Source organism: Nanorana parkeri, unplaced genomic scaffold (assembly GCF_000935625.1).
Source record: "Nanorana parkeri isolate BGI_ZX_2015 unplaced genomic scaffold, ASM93562v1 scaffold46, whole genome shotgun sequence".
NCBI classification, from domain to species: Eukaryota; Metazoa; Chordata; class Amphibia; order Anura; family Dicroglossidae; genus Nanorana; species Nanorana parkeri.
Window position 1 is genome coordinate 1999103 of NW_017306314.1, and position 14665 is coordinate 2013767.

The 14665-nt window shown below is 39.7% G+C and overlaps 1 protein-coding gene across 1 annotated transcript in view; it reads left to right on the top strand.

The window, feature by feature from the left end:
- Positions 1–14665, top strand: part of MERTK (MER proto-oncogene, tyrosine kinase) — a 92820-nt gene that overhangs the window by 72560 nt on the left and 5595 nt on the right. The window contains exons 11-17 of the mRNA XM_018573038.1: positions 3399–3487; positions 6441–6536; positions 8484–8564; positions 9376–9468; positions 11303–11421; positions 12878–12987; positions 14318–14477. Of these exons, the coding sequence (XP_018428540.1) occupies positions 3399–3487; positions 6441–6536; positions 8484–8564; positions 9376–9468; positions 11303–11421; positions 12878–12987; positions 14318–14477 (748 nt within the window). The remainder of the gene's footprint in view (positions 1–3398; positions 3488–6440; positions 6537–8483; positions 8565–9375; positions 9469–11302; positions 11422–12877; positions 12988–14317; positions 14478–14665) is intronic.

Here is a 14665-nt window from a genome sequence, read left to right on the forward strand (position 1 = left end):
AGCAATTTATATTTATAATATTTATAATATAATAATAGTGTGAGTTTAAAGTGGTGGAGGGCAGTTATTCTCCTATGTATATGCACAGCCTGAAGCTTGAAACATCTTATATGCTTGAATCAACAATAGTAATATGAAGAGTAGTAAAGCATGTATATATTTTTGATAAAGATCAGCTAATGTTTTTGTGAGTACAGGTGGGCTGAATCACTTGTCAGGCTCTTATTCTTCTCAGAGATTCCTTTGGTGATGTTTTCCTGCATTATTTTGGGTGTCTATCCCTACCACAAGAGAAGAATTACAGTGCCACAATATGGCATTTTGGTGGGGGTATCTCACCAATGAAGTCCAGATGAAACACAGAAGAAGTGTAGCTTCAGTACAAGTACACACCTCAGGATCAGTGTTGAAAACAAAGGGGGGCTTCAGGGCTCCTTTAAGATACTGCACTCTGCTCTTCACAACTGGATGTGTGGAACTACAAAAACTGGGGGCTAGAGAGGGGTTAGCTAAACTTTGCATTTGGAGCAGATTCCTATATCACTCATCAGCTACAGTTACAGTGTAGACTCAGACAAGCCAAATTGAAACAGAGCAATTTTTTTTTACAGCAGCTGAGTATGTGATGATAGCCCTCAAAGCTTGGGGAAAGAACAGGTAGATGGAGGAGTTTGTATTTTTAAAGTTAGTAATCACCCCCAGATATAATTAAAAGAACTGTGGTATTTTAAAAGTACTGTTAAAACAGAAATACAAAAATGATTTATGGATGATTTTCTCATATTTTCATTTTTTTTATGGATTTGAACATCCTAATAAATAATTGTGAATAAATAAATATTTATAATATTTAACACCAGACATCAGGTCACTGGACTAGGCAAAGTATGACTAAAACTTCTCGTTATCAAAATTATCACTTGTCATTTCCTATAAACCAACTGTTCCCAATAACTGAAAGTGGATTGCTTGCCTTTTCCAACATCTGAATGATACACTTGCTATTTTGAACATGCTTGGTAATAATGGATAGAAATACGTAATCATATAGTTCACCAGCATTATATAAACTGCCACCTGGTGAACAAAAGGTAATTTCTGAGCATATGACTCAAGACAAACCGAAAACAATAGCTTCTGCCTTCCCTGTGTTATTTTTATGATTCATTCTCTGATACAGCACTAATATCAGAGCGGGACCTTTAGTTTAAACAGAGCATACATGGAATACCAGGGAAATGAAGCAAGTACAAAGAATGTTGTTATGATTCCATCATGCCTAGTGAGCACATGATCTGAGAAGGTAGAACATCATGGAGTTAAAATGTCACATCCTGTTGGCTGGGTGTCTCCCGAGTTAGTAAAAGTATTGTTGAGTGATTTTGTAGCTAGGGATACTACTATGTGGAAGGAGAATCTGTGAATTTGGCTTTTTCCATTCCATGTATGTCAACATGGTCTGGGCTAGATGTAAAAACAATAGGTAACTAAAAACACTGGGCACTAGTGAAAATTTGAAACTAGAGGTCCTTCATATTTTATATGAAATTCTTACTCTCCTGTCTAGGTTGTGAGATGCCAATAGACTCCTATTAACCCTACTTTTTTCGAGAATTATGAAAGACCAAAGCTTAACACTTACAATTTTGTTTACTTTTTATTTCTCCTTTCTATGGCCACATCTAGAAAAGGGTGTGAACAAATAAATCTGCGCTTCTGGAAAAATAAAATTTAGTAATAAATTAAATTAATTAAATTAATAAAATAAGAATAAATGTGAATAAATGTGAATAAATGTGAATAGTTATACCCCAAGCTGCTCTGAAAAAGGTGGAACCTAGTATGATCAAAAGAAACAAAGCGCTAAAGGTAGCTGTATGAGCAAAGGAATAAGCTATAATTGATTCTGGCGAGGTCAGTATGGAAGCTAATATAAAAGTATAAAACAGGACTAGCTTCATAAACAAGTATAGATATAACCAGTCTAACCAAAATACAAAAATCAATTAAAACCACTAAAATTCATTCAGATGGAATAAATAAACGAACAATGTTTAAAACGTCAAAATCAGTGTCCAATGCTTAAAAAATCCAAGTGAAAGGTGGTTTCCATGTGCAAATATAAAAATGTGCAAAAAATAGCAGTGTACTTAAGATTGATCCAAACTGTCCCTCTCGGGTAACAGGTGACCTTTACAGCTTACAGCTACCTTTAGCGCTTTGTTTCTTTTGATCTAGAAAAGGGTGCCTACATCTAATCATGGGTTTGAAAGAAAAGAGGTATAGAAGCCGCTGAGTGGGGTCTCAAGACTCTTTGTAGTTTAAGTAACATGCAGCCATAATATATGACAAGTAGATTCCACAGAGTAGGTATGCATATTAGACATACTGTATATCTCGCTACTACTAAGACGATTCTTGACTTTATTTCTGCAATATATTATCAAACCGCATGGCTTGTGACAAAGGGGGTGCAATCTGCCCTTTTAAGAGCCTTATCAAACACAAATGCTAAGCCCTGACAAATGCCATGCCACTAAACAATGTGGGTGCCTCAGTGGTCAGTAGAAATGCAGTTATTGGACAGGAAAATAGCATTTTAGCCCTCATTCAAAAGTAGGTACGATTTGGAATTCCTGCGGCAGGAACTTACAATTTCCTACAGCAGGAATTACAAATCTTCAGTTCACAAGCGGCAGCTGTCACCCGTTCAAGTTAAGGATCTGGTGACAGCAGCTGCATATGAAAGTGGCAGAACGCTGACACTCCGCATGTAATCGTACAGTATATGAATCGATTACATGTGGTTAGGAATCAATCACTATCCCTGGCTGCATCGGTATTCTGTCCAGGGATAGTGATACATTCCTAACCGCATGTAATCGTATCATATACGATTACATGTGGTGTACCAGCACTCTGCCGCTTTCAAATCTGCCTGCTGTCATCCAATCATTAACTTCAATGCCGAAGGCAGCCAAGTGAAGAACTGAGCCGAATGCCGTCCGGCTATTCACTTGGGCCCCGTGCGGCTGTTTCAGCCGTACATCGGCCAAAATCAGCCATACATCGGCTGGCTTCGGTCAGCCAAATATGCTCTGTGAAGAAGCCGTTCGACTCCGCTAATCCAACATCTGGATTGGCTCAGCCGAACCCCAGGCAGTTCACTCGCTGCCGTTTTCCCCTATTCTCGTAGGGGCCAAACGGCAGTGAGTGAATAGCCAGGACTGAGACAGTCGCACATTGATGCATAGACGAGTCATTTTCCACAAAAGCAATGTTTTGATATGATATGTGTGCAGAATGAATGCACTTTTGGTGTCTCATCACACATACAGACAAATTGCCAGTGTTTCTGAATGTCTTTACACTGCAATGTTTTCATTTTATTTATCTAGACATGCTTTTGTCAGCTCGGATGATTCAGACTTTGTAGTGAATTACACAGCAAAGAGGTCCTACAACAGGAAAGCCATTGAAGTCACACGTAAGTTAATTGTGCCTCACTAACTTCTAACAATAGCACAGAATATGTGGTGTCTATCTGATATAAAAGTTGTTCCGCATGTTGACAGATTTAGACCTGTTTGAATACAATGAAGGGATTACCAACACAAACCTGTATACAAATGTATACTGAGTAAGTGATGATAGAATGAGATTGCCATTCGCTTTTCAGTAAAGATAAAGTGATCAGCAGATGCAAAGATATGGGTAGCTGAATTGACATCGCCTGTAAAAGTCAAGCTATAGACCACCCTTCATGCATTCCATGCCTCACTATTGGTCTTTAAAGTAGAACTCTGGGTAAAAGTATTCTAAACCCTTGCTTAACTGCTCGCTTTTGTCTAGGTTCAAAAATAACAAAGATATACTTACCCAATCCTTGGAGCCAACCAGCTGTGACAGTGCTCCCTCCAGCATGTCTTCTCCACTGCAGTGATGGTTTGTCCCTCGGTGTCCATACGACCTATACATTGTATAAGACGTGATGACTCATAGGACGTTAGACTGCTGCAAAGGAGGAGGAGAGAGGCTACAGGGACTGTCCTAAGAGCATGCTGCCCCGAGGATTGGGTGAGTATAACTTTATGTTCCTCCTAAGCCAAAAGAAGCAGTTAACCCTTGCAGTGCGGGGGGCCCCACTACAAGGGTTAAGAAACATTTTACTGGGAGTTCTGTTTGAAATGGGATGGGGGGGAGGGGGATTTCAGGAGGTCAGAAAGAGCACCTGCTAATTCGTCATTTACAGGAAAATGTGAAGCTTGCATTCAGACTTCAGCTGTCTCTCCCTGCTTCTTTTTTAATTTTGGCATGCAGTTTATAAAGTCTTATGACTTATGAATTGGATAAAGTGGCTGGTGTTAAGCTGGCCATACACTTTTAGAATTTTGGCTGAGGAATCTGCCAACATTTTATAAATGGGTATCCCTTCCTGTTCGTCCACAAGAGATTACTCAATCGACTCTGTAAAAGGAGCCTGGCTGAAAATTGGCGGCCGAACAGTAACTGCGGCAAATCAGCCTCAGTCACTGTTAGGGAATCCTGAGAGTAGGTTCCGTCAGTCAAAATACAATAGCTCAGCAATGGAGAGTCATCCATTCATGCTGTTTAGTGTAGATGGGGGAATCCGTTAGATTTCTATTCTGCTTGCTCTTTTTTTTTCTCACCTGTTGCTTGCTGTTAGAGGTGTTCAGGACGGCTGAGGGTTAGGGCAGCACTGAGACAGAGCAACCTTTTGCATTGTAGTCCTGCATCAATGTGCCTGGAGCTTCTGTTAGCAGTTTAGGCATCAAGAGGGCTATAGAGTCCTAGCATGGCCTGGAATGTCCATGATTATAGACTCCAATGGCCAAGTGACATACTGGCATTGCTTCCAGCAAGAAACTGAGTCGTAGTTTAGAAGGCAAGCTCAGTGAGAGTTGGGAAGTGCATATTCACAGGGCTGAGTGAAATTCTGTCAGTGCATTGAGGAATTCTATCCTATGGTCATCTTAAATAATTACGTTTATACATTTGTAGATGGATATGGTTATTAAGAGTGGGATAGAACTTATGGAAATTCAGTATAGAAATACATATTTATTTTTCATATTAAATATATTTATTTTAGTTTTTGACCATAAATACCCTTTAGTGTATCTTTCCACTGCAGTTCATTGTCCTTAAAGTGTAATTCCAGCCCTTTATTTCAGTTGTGTATAGTATGGTTAAAAGTTAGAACCGTTTGTCAAGTTTGTGTTGCAGGTTGGTTCTCAAATGGCGAACTTTCTTCTCACTTTCTGTACCAAAGAACTCCATTACTGGCACTGGAAAAGAGTGGAGAGCTACCTGACAGCAGTGAAAAGCCCCACGCTGTTTTATTTCCCAAGTGTTTTATTGATGTATGCATCTCATTGGAGGTATCTCATGCCTTTATGGTTACTGTCACTTGGACAGAAAATGAGGGGAAATTGTCCCCAATGAGAACACAAATAGCAACAAATTGATAAATCAGTGACAGAGGTTCTGACCACTGCTGCTCCACTCAAAACTCTGGAGCTCATTTGTTTAAACGAGATCACCCAAGTTAGTATGATTTTGGAAGAAGGAGGGGGCTCAACCAAATACCTTTAGTTCCATCCTGAGAATAAACAACAGCAATTGTCTAATAATATACAGCATAGCCTGTTGTTATCTCCCCCAAAATTGGTTGCTAGGGGTGTCTGCTGCTGTATGCTGTTACTCATGGGCATAAGGACTGTTAATTCTCCTGCCATGATAATTGTCTTGAGGACAGTCATCTCATGTCTACGTATAGAAGACATATACACTGCCTGGCCAAAAAAAAGTCACACATTCTAATATTGCCTCGGACCGCCTTTAGTTTTGATTACAACACACATTCACCGTGGCATCGTTTCCATAGGCTTATGCAATGTCACAACGTTTTTTTCCGCCCAGAGTTGCATTCATTTTTCACCAAGATCTTGTAGTGATCATGGGAGATTTGGACCACTGCGAAAAATCTTTTCCAGCACATCCCAAAGATTCTCAATGGGGTTAAGGTCTGGACTCTGGGGTGGCCAATCCATGTTTGAAAATTATGCCTCATGCTCCCTGAACCACTCTTTCATAATTCGAGCCAGATGAACCCTGGCATTGTCATCAGGTAAGAAAAAAATCCATTGATGGAAAAACCTGGTCATTACGTATATTCAGGTAAGCAGCTGACCTAATTTTTTTGAGGACATAACACTGCAGAACCTAGACCTGACCAGCTGAAGCAGCTAAGCAGCTGATACTGCCTGAAATCCAGGTGGTGACTTTTTTTGGGCCGGACAGTGTACATTTTATTACTGAAGAGTTGGCACCTATTGGGCATGTCATTTGAATCTTTTCATCATTTAAAACTAAATAATTGCCTGTACATTTGATAACTTTTTCCTCATTTCTTACAGTAAGTACATTAGGGATCAGTCAAGATCTGCAGCAGAAACTGGAAGATGTGATGGTCGAGAGAAGCTTATTGACTCTAGGAAAGGTGTTGGGTGAGGGTAAGCATCATAACCTGGCAGCATATTGGGCGAGTTACATTACTCCAGTTATGAATTGTTATATATACTTACATTGGTCTGGGTGGTTGGGCCACGGGGATCCTATAAACACTATAGTAGCCGGAGCTTCTACAGTGCTTTACAGCGATCAACCTGGTCCTGTATGGTTTTGCGTTCTGCAGCTTCCCCTCTGCTGTGAAAACACAGGGGGTTGTTTGCTCGGCACAGCACCCATTCACAGAATTCCTAGTATTGTAATCAATACATACAAGGCGAGAGGCAGATTGTGACATCACTGCCCCTTATCCAAACAGAGAACACCTTATATTTATTTATAAAAATACTAAATATTCTCTGAATGGCTGCTGTGCCAAGCAAACAACCTGCTGTGTTTTCAGAGCAGAGGGGAAGCTGCAGAGCACAGAGTCATACAGGACCTGGCAGACTTCTGCAAAGCACTGTAGTGGCTACTTCAGTGTTTTACAGGATCCCTGTGGCTCTGCTAGAGATAAATTATATATACTTACATTAGGCCAAGCTGTACCAATGTAAGTATACATAAAATGTTATACCCAGAGTTCAGCTTTAAATATTTGCACAGCAAACATTTGTTTTTTCCCCGAGTGCCAATGTTCTGGAGCACGGGTGTCCATAGCCTTTTTGCTGCCTAAGGGGGGTGCATGCAATCAGTGGTGGGGTGAGTGCTGGTGGGGAGCAAGCAGGGAGATGTGTGAGGGCTCTGCGTGCCCAGCTATTAGCAACCTGTATTGCTGTGGCCGTTCTGCCTGCTGCCTTCTCCCACGTGACCCAAAGAGATGCTACCTGAGGCAACAGCTTCAGGCTGCCTCATTAAAGGGATGGCCCTGTTCTGAAGTGAAGAGTCTATATATATATATTTAAAAGTTTTTCCTTTTACAAGCATCTGTTTAACTTTCGCCACTCTCTGCAGTTGGCTAGATTTCCCCATTCTACTTTGCAGAAATGTGGACAGAGCTATACAGTATATAATATTCTATTCTGAACATTATCATAGAAAATTTCCAGCATCTTCTGGATTTTTTTGTTATTGTCTGATCAAGGTTTATAACATGTAGTACTTCATAATTGGTAATGAACATTTAAACAATATTGAATATCATATTTCTTTTCCTACTTGAAAACTATTGTAACTGGGGTGTATAGCTTTGTTGGTACTGTTGGATTTCAAATTCATTTGGAAGAATCAGTTAAGGTTGGATCTTTCCAGACTATCGCTATTGGTTTGTCCATAGATACGCCAACAGCAGGTGTGGTGTCCTCCTACACTTCTTATTTCCACCATGGGCACACACAAGCATACTAACAAGATCATATGCATGTTTATGAAAAGATAATTCAGTAGCTGGATTATGTTTGTATGTTGCAGGTGTCTATGAGGATCTTTAAAGGAGATCTGTGATAAGGTTTATTCCTTTCAGAATTGGAATCAGTAATTCTCTGCCACGTAGCACCTGGCTAGCTTCTCCATGAGTAGAGCTGGCCATGCACATGCACATATAGATTATGTGCAGATTTGGTATGGCCAAATAAAAAAAGTGCAACAGATTCCTCCATCTACACTAAACTGTGGGATGGGGCCAAGCTTCAGTATCTTCCTAGTTGGCCCCGCTGGCTCTCAAAACACCCGAACAATGCCTGCATCCAATCAGATTGTTCAGGTATTTTGACAGCCAGCGGGGCCAACTAGCAAGATACTGAAGCTTGGCCCAGTGGGAGATTTCTCCATCCACACAGTTTAGCGTAGATGGGGGAATCTGTTGCACTTTTCCCATCTGACAATAGAAAATCTGCAGATAATCTATAGGTGTTTGGCCAGCTTAAGGTGCACTGAATGCACGCTGGGGACTCAGATGCTAATGCATCTTATTATCTATGAACCTTTTTTTATTATACTTCTTTTCCATTCAGGTGAGTTTGGATCAGTGATGGAGGGTGAGCTGCACTATCCTGATGATACAACTCAAAAAGTAGCTGTCAAAACCATGAAATGTAAGAAAACTTTTTTTGCATATTCACTTTGCACAACAGTAGTAAAGATTTTTGATTCAGTGAAAATAATTTCAAACCAGCAAAAAAAAATAAAAAATGAAAAGAGCTTCCAGTTTCCCAACTGTATTTTCTTCATACATAACAAAACTTACCTAGTTGGGTGCTACATTTTTTACAGAACAAATAAATATACATTAATATATAATAAATGTGGGAGCGTGAAAGTACCTTCTAACTGATACACAAATCACAATGATATTTCCAAAGCTGCAGTAGGAGGTATAGAGAAACCAAAAGAAGCATTTTTAAAGTGAACGTGGTACTTTGCCAGTTAATTGACAGGCTCTCTTGATAGACTATCCCCCTTCTGCTTAGATTTCTCTTCCCCAAGCTTGCTTGTTACGCTGTTCGCCTGCCCTGATTTAAGAGCCCCAATGTAGGCTCTGTCTTGGAGCTTTCACAGGGCTATTGACCTTCCCTTCACCTTCATGTGACAGTGCTTGAACCTGGTGATTGGCCACTCAGGAATGAGCACTACATCATGCAAAACGTAGAATACCGAGCATTTCTAGGGGTTCAAGGAGCTTTGAGGAAGCATGGAAATGGCTAAGGTTATGAAGCGAACCTGCGCAGAATAGACAGAGTGACAGTGGTACACCAGAGACAGACCTGCCACCCACCCATGTGTTTAGGAAAAGAAACAATTGCTACCTTTTGTGCCCCTGCTGGAGTTCCACTCATAAAAATTGGATTGTTTGACAAATGTATAATATATGGTAATAATATTGAATTATTTGTCTGTTTTTTCTAGTGGACAACTTTTCACATAGAGAAATAGAAGAATTCCTCAGTGAGGCTGCATGTATGAAGGACTTCAATCACCTTAATGTTATTAATCTGCTGGGTAAGATTAAGTATCTGCAAATAAAGAAGTCCGTACTTAAATATGCCACCATTGAGCCGCCTAATACCGGCCATTTTTATTAGGTTTTATGTTTTGCAGAATTCCTTCTATCCAAAACATATATTAACCCTTTTATGAACAGATGTCATCGAACCCTAGTATGCGTCAATTAATTTGACAATAACTCTCTGACAAATATGGCAACTGAAATCCTCTTTTATACCCCATTTTAGAAAAATATACACACCTTCATTTGGTACACTTATGATGCCCTGCTCGTGTATTTTTTTACAGGAGCCATGCTGATTGGTTCCTGATTGTTAGCATAAGGCTGGCCACTTTCAGTGTTTGTGGTCCTAAACAGGTTTTACATCTTGCCAGATCTTGGCAACTGGAAAAAAAAAGTGAACGATGCCATTTGTCTTGCTATCTAATCTAACATACTATAGTTCCTGGGCATAGAGGTGGGTCTAAGCTCTTTATTGCTCTCTCTCTCTCATGTCATTACTAGATAGCAGCTGTGAAAACCTAGACCTATGAAGGCAAAGACAATTTTTAGAGTATGTCTGGATACAGTGACATCATCCCTGATTTCTCAATTGACTAAAATTATTATATGTATTTTTTTCTATTGCTTGAGGTCAGCCAATAGAAAAGTACCATCTAATAGGAAAAGGAGGGATGAAGGAAGGAAGCCAAAAGAAAGTAGGCAAAGTGTATTTTTACAGTTTTCACATCTGCTGGACAGCTATGACATGAAAAAGCAACCAAAAGCTTAACCCAGCCTCCATGCACAGGTACTGGTAAATCGGACATCAAGAGGAATGGCAAGGGTCACTTTACATAATCATTGCATACCGCTTTATAAATGCCTCTTAAAAAATGGAAGAGCCTTTGTTCAGCTTGATCTACATTACCATTCCCCTTATTTTAATACATTACATATACAGGCCATCACATCTGTGTTTATATACTGTTGGGACCTAATGCAGTACTCTATATGTCAAATGTAGAACAGACCTAAACCCTCATTTACACCATTTCCCCTGGCACTACAATACTCAAGATGAAGAATCCCAATTGTTTTCAATAGTGATCATTTACACCCGAACATCGTTGTAGCTTGAAAAATGCCTGAGCTTTTTTTGGGCAGAATCGTGAAATTATGGACCCATAGACTGTAATAGGAGCACCTGAAAAATGTGCATAATGTGAGTGTTTTAAGCCTGCAAATGCCTAAACAAAAGTGCCAAAAGTTGACAAATTGCATAAACACATTCATGGTCAGGTGTGAATGGGGGCGAAATATTTTCAGGCAAACAGAGGCTATGCTTTCTCCAATTTACTAAATACAAATGCAGCTTGCCCTCACATACAAAGCTTGGGACTATGCACACATACATTCAATAAAGTCAAATGCACATCCCTGTTTTTGAAACAGCCTATATCTGATCTTACACTTCCTCTGCTCATCAGAGCAAGACTGTTTGTTTGAATATAACAAAATACTTAAATCCTAGAATTAGGAAAATAAATGTTTTGCTGCTATTTTATCCACTTCTGCCATACTGCCATTTTTGTAATCGTTTTATATTAAAGTATTACTATTGTGTAGTAATATAGTACAGTATTAGTGTATAATTTTATGTACTGTATATACAAATATGTAGAAACTGTATAACCTACCAAAAGATTGTTTGTGAGCTTGAACACACACATGGGCAGAAATTCATGCGCATACGAGTATTCTGGAATGGATAGTGAATACCGTACACCTATATAACAGTGTCAGCAAGGTTTTAGTAATCAGGCTTTCTGTATGTTTCCAATACAGGAGTTTGCCTAGAAGTGGGTCCTAGAAGAATTCCCAAACCCATGGTTATTCTACCCTTCATGAAATATGGAGACTTGCACAGTTTTCTTCTCTCCTCCAGAATCGGATCTGGTCCTCAGGTAAATTGCATAGAACATTATTTTAGGACGGAGAAACTTTTCTCATAAAATTGTTATCAATTATTGAGAATGGGTTATACTTATTATTTAACAAAAGATATGGATTTTCTAAGAAATGAATGAATATCTGGCTATGCATTCTGTTTGATTAATGAGTTAACCATTGCTGGTTAGGATGAATAGCCGGCTATGATAAACTTGTCTGACTGGTTATCCATACAAACACAGTGATGTGGATCACTAGCTGTCCAGGCAGCAGAGCCCCAAAAACATGTATGTTTTTGGAAAATGGATTAAAATCAGACAACCCTGAGCTAAATCCCTATTATTATTCATTAGTTTTATGTTCATTGAATTTCAGCACTGGTAATGCAAATAAATTACATACAATATGTCTTTTTTATCTTAAATTAGAACTAAAGCCAAAACTTTTTTTCGTTTTGTATAGAATAAGGGAGGGTTATAACCCCCGTGAGCTTTTTTTGCATCTGTGTCCCTTTGGGTAGATTTCACTACTTGTCGGATAGCCACAACAGGAAGTAAGAGGACATTTCTCCAAAGAGAGGGAAATCCCTTGTGGTCATCAGGGTCACCAGAACTAGTGACCCCGTTGTAGGATTTCGTATCTATTCCTGTTCTGATGACAACCCAAAATTTGGGATTTTCTTTCACTTTCAATAATAAGAGTCACCAGGACAAATATAGTGGGCGATTCTCCTTAAAGGGGACATAGACAACAATAAAATCCTGACAGGGGTTCTAATGCCTCTTCACTATATCCAAAACTAAAAAAAATGGCTTCAGTTGCACTTTTAGTATCTACTACCAAATACCAAATTAAAATCAATATTTTAAAATAGTGGACCACACAGAATTGCCTTCTTATAATGGAAGGTCCTCACTTCCAGCACAAAACCCAATAACAAGGAGTTTAGTCTCTGCTCATGGGTAATTGGGCAGAGTCATGCAAATCATCCAGAACCGCTGGTGTATAGTGCAGATATAGCCATAATCTTACAGAGCTGGTGTTAACAACTTGCATGTAGCTGTGTCAGGCTTCTTAGCCCTCACCAGTGCAGGATATGGCTTTACTCAGTGGTGTAGGGCTTGAATGTCTAGGGGAGGCCATACAAAGGTAGGTAGAAAGGACGGTCCTAGTGAGGCCATACAAAAGGAACTGAAAAGCTCACCTCCAGCACAAAATCCTAAAACAAGGAGCTCATTGTCTGCTTATGGACAAGTGGACAGAGTCATTCATATTATTTCTTTTTGCCCCTTTTGGCCATCTGTGTATCCAGAACCTCTGATGTATAGTACAGATATGGCCATAATTACGGTGTGTTCTGGCAATATTCACAGAAAAAAATGCAGGTTAGCTATCAGAAAGAAAATGACTTTCTGTAATGTTTCTGGTATTTCATACAATCGGTTAAGATGTTCTTATCTTTCTCTTTAGCATGTGGCATTACAGACTCTGGTGAAGTTTATGATTGACATTGCTACTGGAATGGAGTACCTCAGCAACAAAAACTTCCTTCATAGAGACCTGGCAGCCCGCAACTGCATGTGAGTAATGGCAGGGATCATTCTCAAGCACCCCTGTTCAGATACATCCTAGTTTATTTGTGGAATCAAAACAGATCATAATAAAGAATTGCTGAAGCTCTGTGGACAATCGGGCATTCTCAGCAGAAACCTTCCTGAGTGATGATGCTGGGTACCAGACTCAGAAGAATACAAATTTAACTTCCCATTAACCCCTACAAACTGTATCTTTTGTGTAGCTAAGTATTTTTTGAGGCGCAGTATTTTAGAATCAGGGACTGATGTTTAAATGCTGTTTTCATGGCATTACAGCCACTAAAATGGAATTTGAGAAGCATTTCCTATTCTACTCAGTGCCATCTAGCGACTGTAATGCCATGCAACGGCATTTACCCAGCTGTAAGCTCAGCAAAGCCTCTTACATCAGCCCGTTAGAGTTACCATTTATAAATGTATAAAATAAAGGTGAAAGTTGTGTCAATCTTTTGTAAAAACATTTATAAATAATGGTATACTTCCCAACGTACTCCAGACCAGAATGCCAATATGTTCAGGTGGGTGCTGGAATTACTTGCAGATGGCGCCGTGTAAATCCAAACCTGAAGAAACTCACCTGCGCACCAAGATCCAATGTATCAACATGCTTTTATTATGTTTGCCTGATGAAGGGACCGTTTATGGTTCCAAAACATTGCTGTTCACTAGTGTAACATGTATTCTTAGCCTCTAATAAAGGCATGTTACATTGGTGTGCGGATGACTTTCTTAATGTTATACATAGATCCCTTAGTTCTCCAGACATGATTTCATATAAATAACTGAAACATCATAGTTAGATATACACACACAAGTACAGTGGACATCAAACAACACAAGTTGATAAACCAAACAAACAGGGACATCTATCAGCGGAGACAGGTCAGTGGGGTAGGGAAGTTTTTTTACAAATGAGTCCAGGCAATAACGCAGAGGTGAGAAATAAGCACATTTGCATTGCATTTCATTATTGATTCACATTCATTCACTATTGTATTCATTACACACTGATTGGATGCAGGCACTGTTCAGCAGTTAACTTTCCACCACTTTTGGAAAATCTAATCTTGTTAGACTGGGTGGTGCCAGCAGGGCTACTAAGGGATCAAATATTGGCCTATTCCACAAGAATCAGCCAAAATTTAAGTTGTGGGTGGCCTGCTTTAGCGGTAGTGACACTGTGGTACTTTTGTGACAACAGTTTAGGCCTCGTAACGCATGACGCAAGAAGACAAACTATGACTTGTAAAACTGATGTGAGGCTTCTGTTATGTTAATATAGCAGATTGTATTATTGTCGTCTCTTGATTTCTAGGTTGAGAGACGATATGACTGTTTGTGTCGCTGACTTTGGGCTGTCTAAAAAAATATACAGCGGTGATTATTATCGCCAGGGACGTATTGCTAAGATGCCAGTGAAGTGGATTGCTGTGGAAAGTCTTGCTGATCGCATCTACACTGTCAAAAGTGATGTGGTAAGATATAATTGGTGTCCACTATTTAGAAAATAATGTCTCCTTCCCTTTTCTCTTGCTTGCGGACTGTTTCTCAGACATCCTCATGTATAATGCAGGGCTATGGACCCTGCATTGTGCATGATGATGTCAGAAAGACTCCCCCCAGCATAGGTGTCACTGACAGCAATAACCCCCCCCCCCCCCCC